Here is an 8,564-nt window from a genome sequence, read left to right on the forward strand (position 1 = left end):
AAGTAGTTTGGACCCATAAGACCTTACCACAAATTTCCAAATTTTCCTTCATGATGGTGGGAACACTTCCAACACTCAAGCCAACTATGGCACCTATGGCTTTCACTGTCACTTGGCAGTCCTGCGTAATGAGTGTATCCACTACCTGGACAATGTCACTGGTAATGCTGCTCGTTTCTTAAGTTCCTACTGTAAAGGACACCATGCACAACAGGTGTGTCATGTGGGAATAATATTGACCTGCCTTATCGACTGGCATCAGGGGCAAGAAATGGTTTTCGTGTCCCAATGTGTAGGCTGCCCAGCCCCAACACATAGGCTGCACAGCACAATAGGCATGTTGTTTTGGAATAGTATCAACCAGCTTTATTGGTCTGCTTTGCATGGCAGCCTGTACATAATGGGGAAAAAAGGTATCCATGACCTTGGCAAGAGGAGATGTAAAGACAGAGAGAGGGGGGAGGAGAAGATGGGCATGGAGAGGAGGTGGAGGAGGAGATGGACATAAACAGTGGAGGAAAGTGGACATGGGCTGAGATGGTGGAGGGGAAGATGGACAGATTGAGAGACAAGGAGGTGATGGGCACAGACAGAGAAGAGAGGGAAGGAGGAAATAGACCAAGAAGTTTGTGCGTTAAATGTGACATACATGTGAAGCTACGGGGAAAAGGCTAGCATATATATAAATCAGATGGTATGTGTTCGAAAATTCCTGTTACATACTTCTAGGACCTGTAGAGAGGAATGAGTACATAATGTTTTGAACAGAAAACCATTTCCAGAAATGTACTGCTTACATTCTATGATTGTTTCATTTCAGATGTTTAACTCACCCACATCTACTTGAAGTGTGTTGCAGTACAGTTATTAGGTAACACTTCGAAAGGAAACATAGCAAAATATCCATTTATCACTCAAGCACATGTGTTTGTATTAACACTTAAACATTATGTGTCCAGGTTATTCCAAAACAAAAAAGAACCAAGCATATTCTATACACAGAATGGTACTGATGCTTTACAACAGCAGGTTGATGTGGCACAGTCAATGTTGTTACAGACATAGCACCCACAAAGCATGTTCTGGTACACACTCTCGATCCTACTTGGCCTCTCTTGAATTTATAGTGCAGCAGCCATAACTTGTGCCAGCTGATCTTCGTCTGTCTCTAGAAGAGTCTCATAAATTAAACTTTGCAAGGCAGATGTTAAGTGACATCAGGTGACTATCTGAGATAGTACACATCATTCTCTCTACGCTATTGCATTCCAGGACAAGCAACTCTGAGATTTTTCTCTTTCCCTCAACAGACATGGACATGTTACACATTGGAACTCAAACCATTATAGAACAGAAATGGCACATATCTGAACATGGGTTCCTGTTCAAAATACTATGGACTCAGTCCCCTCTACAAGTGCCAGAAAATTTTAATGGTAAGTTCTGAACAAGCTGTATATATCTGGGAACACTTCACAAACCATTGGATCGATTTCAATAAAATTTAACACACTAACATCAAATTTCGTGGGTATCAGCACCATGGGATTTATAGCCTCCCAGCTGCAATGGGACAAATACGAACATTTGAAGGCCCTGCCAAACAGACTGATCCACATGGCAAGCATGTTGTATGTGAATGGTATCAGCCTGCTTTATCGACCTGTTTTGCAGAGCAACCTACACATCAGGAGCAAGTAAACTAATTTGAAGCCTTGACATGTAGGCTGCATGACATGACAAGCATATTGTGGCAGCAGTATCGGCCTGCTCTAGTGACGTGATAGAGGAGGGGATTGACAGAGAAAGGATGCAGGAGAAGATGAGCAGAGAGGAGGCAGGAGGGTGTGGACAGGGAGGGTTGTGGTGTGAGTTGAGAGATAGAGAAATGGGACAGGAGGGAATAGATAGGGAGAGGTGGGAGAAGAAGATGGCGATAAGAAAAGGGGGAAGAAGCAAATGGACAGAGAGATGGGGGCAGGAAGAAATGTTCAGAGAGAGGAAAAAAAAGATGGACAGAGGGCGAGGTAGAGACAGAGAAAGATGGTTGAAGGCACGTTGTGCAGGTTGTGCCAGCACGCCTTCCAGGGGCTACGCATGTCTGAGCTTCGCTGAGCAGAGAGAAAGGGGGGGAGGGAGGATATGAATAGTGAAAGACAGGGAAGATGAGGAGGACAGAGAAAAGCAGAGGAGGGATGGACAAATGGAGAGGGGAAGGAGGTGACTCATGGAGAGAGAGAGACAGGAGGGTGAGATGGACGATGGACAGATGGAGAGGGGGAAGGAGGTGACTGATGGAGAGAGGGAGACAGGAGGGTGTGATGGACAGAGAGAGCAAGGAGGAGTCTGACAGAGAGAGAGAGAGAGGAGGGGGGTGGGTAGCAGGCATGATGAGCAGGTTGTGTCAGCATGCTTTGCAGGGGCTATAGGTGCACGTCCAAGCATGACTGAGCATAGAGAGAGGGGGGGTTCTGGACAGTGAGAGAGGGGAAGAATGATATGGACACAGAAAGGGGAAGGAGGAGATGGACAGACAGAGAGGAGGTAGTAGGTGATGGATGGAGAGAGGGGAAGGAGGTGAGGGGCAGAGAGACATGAGAGCAGGATGTGAGTGGAAGAAGAGAGTGGAAGAGTGGAAGAAGGAGACGAACACAGAGAAGTGGGAGGAGAAAATGTCTGAAATATACAGGATATTTATAAATTTGTCATGCAAAAGGAAATTTTAATTAAGAAAAAGGTACGTACTTTACAGAAACGTTTGATATAGCACTGAATGGAGTATACCTTCAAGTTTTATTTACAAATGTTCAATGTGGCTACCTTTTGTAACACGACAAATGTCTCACCTGTAATCAATTTCCAGCCAAATCCTATTAAGAAAATTTTGATGTATGGTGACAACTGCTTGTGTTATCCAGTTCGCAACTCATCTACATTTCCCAGAAGTGGAGGAATAAGCACTCTGTCTTTAATGTAACCTCATACGGAGAAGTCCATTGGGATAAAATTAGGTGATCGTGGTCGCCAGGATATTGTTCCTCCACGTCCAGTTGAAGTGGGCACATTCCTACAGGGATACACGACAACTTCATGATGATAACATGCTGCGAACCATCTCGTTGGAAAATAAATTCTGTGCCCTTATCCTGTTGTAATCGAGGTATTAGATAGTGTTCAAGCATGTACAGGTACGACGTGCCAGTCTGCTGGGCGACTGTGAGCGACGTCCAATATGATACGAAGCCAGCTTCGATGCAACGATTGTACTGATTAATAACAGCTGGAATAACTCATTCGCGTGTGCTGTCTTGCGGGAACGTCAGGAACTAACTGTCTTTAGGATGGAATAAAACCTGAAGATATACTGCATTCAGTGAAGTAGCAAACTTTTCTGTGTTATTTACACTTTTTACAAATAAAAGTCAGTTTTTTATAACTAATTTATAAACACAACGAATGTAACGACTAGCCTAACGGAGCGAAAGGCTAGTAATGAAATAAGATAGAACATAACAAGATTAGTACTGGAGAAATATTGGCACTGTTCGAGATATTAAAATTGGTACTGTTTTTCTACTGTTTCAAATTTAGCCTTAAGTATTTGTCAGTTTTACGAAGCTACTATATTCTGCAACATCTGGTGATTGTAGAAAGTCTGCTATTAGGCACGTAAGATGGACTACCCAAAACATATCCATAAAAACTAAATATTTTCATTAAGTTATGTCGGACGATGAGACGAATCTTAGGACGAGCACAAATAAGTTGTAACGTTTATAACTACCGAATCATGAGACAAAGTTTAATTTTTAACAGAACTATAAACTCTTTCCGTTGCATCTTAAACCACCTTTGAAAAGGGCTTCATCGGTATAACATGTGTGGTACTTGATCAAATAGTAAAAACATAACACAGCTACAAAACACTGTGATGTCAGAAGAAGAGGTCTCACGCGTGTCTCCCTTCCTGCAGCACATGCTAGAGTACCTTATCTTTGAATGGGAAATGCGAGACATGCCTTTAGCAAGTCACCTCAAATCCGATGCGAGCCAGCCAATAGAAACTCCTGGCGTGCAGGATTAGTTACCGAGGGCCGCATGGTCAGTGGACAGTGCGACTCACGGGATTCTTCCGTCTAGTGCTGTGAGGAAGCGTCTATCTGTTTACGATGCTTTGTATTGTAATGAAGAAATGCAAATGTTTGAGAGGGGAAAAGAAAACGTCTTGTCATTGGTGAACGGGCTGTGACGTCTGTCTTACGTCCCACCTGTTGGGCAGGAAACGCGATAAAGAAGTGGAATTGAAGAGAAATTAATACGAAGTTGACGGAGAGAGCAAGAGAAACATCATAAATTTTTACTGTTGGTCACCACTGGCAGAAAAGCGAGAAATGCAACAGAAATTTAAAGAGACGCGAAAAAGCTGTAGACGCGCGGGAGAGTACGTTTCCTAGGAGGAAAGATTCGGTCGGTCGATCAGAGGGCATGGAAGAGACGAGATTCGATCAGGGGACGCGAAACAGAAAGGTTAGAGCAAGGGAAATGCTGAGCAGAACAGATTAACGGCCAGAGATCATCAGAGCACACACACACGCACACACACATACACACACACAGACGACGGGCAGTGACGGAGAGCCACGTCGAATTCTGCGGCTCGGTGGGAGTCGACGCAACTCACGGGAAGAACACATAGAGGCAACCGCGTGCTCTGGACAGATAGGCACAAAGATTCATTTTTTCAGTTAGAAGGGCCGGCCTCCAGAATGGTCGTTCTGTCCCAATAGTAACATTATCTTCTCCGCTGTCAATTCCTCGCCGTGCAATTACTACTTAGCAACCATACAACTTCGCGTGTCTCTAAATATGATATGGTCGCAGCATATCCTGCTTCTTATCCCTACTCGTCTGAAAACCCTGCTAAAACAAACCGATGTTTGTTAATGTGAACTCTTGTACATTAATTTAGATGAAATTGTGAATGATAATTGTTAATCCCGATAAATTACAACGTTATTTGTGGAATAACTCCTGGATAATGGAATTGGTGACTTTAATTACATAGTTAGTAAATCCTAAATCATGCTAAAGAGTTAGAGCACATTCATAGAGAACGCACTCATGATACATTGATTTACTAAAGATAACGTTATTCAGATTCTGTTGCGTAACTTCATTAATTATTATTGTTCCCTAAGGACAGATATGCTGCTGGAATCAGATCGATCAGGTCCGACTGTAGAAGCATAATTGTGGTGGACATTTACAAGAAACGACGGAGGTCTCGCATGCTCGAGTAAATCGTTCTGGATTATGGTGACATTGTCTCCTCCTTGCTCTGTATTTGCCTAATGTAGCTTTCTGGAACACCAGATCCATTTATGCAAGGTACTTTACAACTTGATCCACAAACACCAACCGTCGGCACGTGCTAAGGGACCCCACAATGACAGGGTTTTCTTTTAATGCGGACTTTATTAGTTCTTTCTTCGCGTTCGAAGTTTCATTGGAACACGCGGATATCAATATCCAATTTCTATTGAGTCATCTGAGCTAGCAAGTAGATTATTTCATCGCTTTTCTACTAATTAATTAATACCATGGGCATTAATAAGCACGTAGGGTGATTTTCTTTTTTTTTTTTGTATGTATATGGTCATCTAAAGTCATAGTCCGTTGAAGGGCAATTGTATGTGAACACGATAATTTGTATTTATTTTCTAACAATATATGGGCTAAGCAATTATATAATTACATTTCTACACTTCTTTCTTGAATTGTCAGTGCCACTTTTACTCCTTGTGGTCAAAACTAAAACTAATTTATTTCCAGCCGAAATCGGTACCGCGTTAACGCATTAAAATGTCGGCGCCAGAGTGGCCGCGTGGTCTAGGGCGCAATGTTAAGGATTGCGCGGCCCCTCCCGCCGAAGGCTCGAGTTCTCCCTCGAGCATGGGTGTGCGTGTTGTTCTTAGGTAAGTTAGTTTAAGTAGTGTGTAAGTCTAGGGACCGATGACCTCAGCAGTTTGGTCCATTAGGAATTAACACACATTAAAATGTCTACCAAGCTTCGCTGCCATACGATAATTACGACACACTATGGACCTCTGTGAGCTGCACTTAAATTATAACGAACCTGTGCAATGTAGAAGCGTTTCACCGAGTTATGGAAACACAAATATGTTCCATTAGAACTAGTGTACGCATCGCAGTTACACAGAATTGTGATTACGGTTTACAGTAACAACACTAGCAGATGATTACTGCTTGCTGTATTCATGGACAGTAACACAAGAATGTGTCGTCATTTGTTTACTGCATTGTGTAGGTCGTTCATATCAGCAAAGAATTTGCAGTAGAAGAGATTTATTTCATAGCAGTGAAAATGAACGTGTGGTCATAGCTCTTCACATATGCATTTTAGCGTCCGTGTTCACTGGATCTTTTTGTCTTTTTTGGTACATACTACGAAATCTCAGAATATGGAAAAAAAATTTAACACCACGTATATGGGAGGCACGTTCAGAAAGTGAGTGTGCTATGAGGACAATGGGCAGTGGAATTTTGGTATTTGAGAGTTGCCAACACTGACTGGTAGAGGGTGGGAGAGGGAGGGATCCCCAGATGAGAGCGAGCATCGCAGGAACACGCTGGCACGTAAATTCAGATTGTAATGCCCAGTTGCGTGAGAGATGTCGCCGGCCGAAGTGGCCGTGCGGTTCTAGGCGCTGCAGTCTGGAACCGCGAGACCGCTACGGTCGCAGGTTCGAATCCTGCCTCGGGCATGGATGTGTGTGACGTCCTTAGGTTAGTTAGGTTTAACTAGTTCTAAGTTCTAGGGGACTAATGACCTCAGAAGTTGAGTCCCATAGTGCTCAGAGCCATTTGAACCATTTTTGTGAGAGACGTCGGGAAGAAATCCCGCTAAGTGTGAGCCACATGCTGTGATGCGCTTCCTACTCGCGGAAGGAATAACACATGACAAAATTTTTTTGCGAATCAAGACGTTTTACGCGAACCCCTTATGAACAGAATTAGTCTGTTTAAGTTGTGTTGGAGTTTAGTGGAGCGTACCAAATGTTCATGACGAAGAGAGAAGTGGAAGATCTTCCATTATGATTGATTAGCTGGTGCAAAAAATCGAGGACACTGTTCGTGACGACCGCCTATTGACAGGACAAGAAATTTCAGCGACGTTTCCACAACTCTCCAGAAGTCTCTTATACGAGGTACTCACAGAAACGCTGGGATGCTGGAAACTATGGGCAAGATGGGTCCCAAAACAGGTGACAGAGCAGCAAAAAGTTTCTTGTGTGTCTTGAGTTGGAAGGACAGGATTTTCTGAGCTCTGTTGTGTCTGGAGATGAAATGTGGGTGACTCATTACACACCAGAGGCAAAAGGAAAGTCGTCCTCGTGGCGTCACACCAATTCCCCTTTGCCAAAAAATTCAAAACCTTGATTTCGCTCAAAAAAATTATGGTGTCAGTGTTTTGGGACTGACAAGGCGTAATTATGGTCGAGTGCCTGCCCCTGGAGGAGACCATTAAAGCAAAACAATATTTTGGGACTGTAAAAAACTCAAAAGGGATATTAAGAAAAGGTGGGGAATACCACCAAGGCGCTCTTGGACTCCTTTGGTTGGGATTCCTTAACCCAGCCCCTTATTACTATGATTTGACGCTCTCACATTACCATCTTTTCACCTCCCAGAATCCACACATGAGTGGAATTACATTTTCAACTGACTACCAGGTGCAGAAACAGATTCTGAAGTGGAGAAAGGAGCTGTCGGGGGAGTACTTCGAGGAGGACATAAATAAGCGTGTGCCATGGATCACTAGATAAATGAACGGGATGGCGATTATACGGAAACGTAATCAACAAGTGGATCAACAATATCCTGTACATTTCTTTCAAATACACATTTCCTAAAAACTATAAAATTCTAGTATACTTACATTCTGAACCTGCCTCATAAGAACGACACAAAGTGTTAGTTTTACAGGGTCGCCACGCGATTACTTCCTACGATTATCACTCTCCTTCAGAACGTGACCTTACTATTACATCACTTTGTGTGGGCCATTACATCGCTTTGCCTGGGCGGCTGCGGAGGGCACTCGCTGCCGCCTCGCCTGCGCGCAGCTTTGATCCTCAGCAGGTGCTGGCAGGACTGGGGCCACGCCCTCGTACATCACAGACAACGGGCCCGCTATTTGGAAGGCCGCCAGGGTCGCCGGCATAACGGCCGATTCCCCCCGCGGTCCCGGCGACACAATAAAGTGGGGGTCCTCCTTTCCCCGTCGCGGTATCTCGGGCGTGTATTTATAGGCGCCGCTCGCGAGACCCCCAATTGTCGCCGCCGTTTCCGAATCTGGCGCCGCGCGTACATCTCGCCGCCCCCGACTTTCTCTCTTTCTGCGCCGGAGCACCCTTTCTGAGCTCCCCGCCTCCACCGGACGTAAACATCGTCGCTGGCGCCGCCGCCAATTTCGTCGCAGACGCACATCCCCGGCCTGCAGCCTTCGTGTGCCTTCCAGCGGACGGACGGTGCTCCGTCTC

The 8,564-nt window shown here is 44.6% G+C and overlaps 1 protein-coding gene across 1 annotated transcript in view; it reads right to left on the reverse strand.

Annotated features, from left to right (window-relative positions):
• The window catches only part of LOC126199657 (glucose dehydrogenase [FAD, quinone]-like), a 73,235-nt gene extending 64,990 nt beyond the window's left edge, over positions 1-8,245 (reverse strand). Inside the window, exon 1 of the mRNA XM_049936586.1 lies at positions 8,102-8,245. Within this exon, the coding sequence (XP_049792543.1) occupies positions 8,102-8,245 (144 nt within the window). The remainder of the gene's footprint in view (positions 1-8,101) is intronic.
• Positions 8,246-8,564: the final 319 nt, after the last annotated feature.

The sequence above is a fragment of the Schistocerca nitens genome, chromosome 8, assembly GCF_023898315.1.
Source record: "Schistocerca nitens isolate TAMUIC-IGC-003100 chromosome 8, iqSchNite1.1, whole genome shotgun sequence".
NCBI lineage: Eukaryota > Metazoa > Arthropoda > Insecta > Orthoptera > Acrididae > Schistocerca > Schistocerca nitens.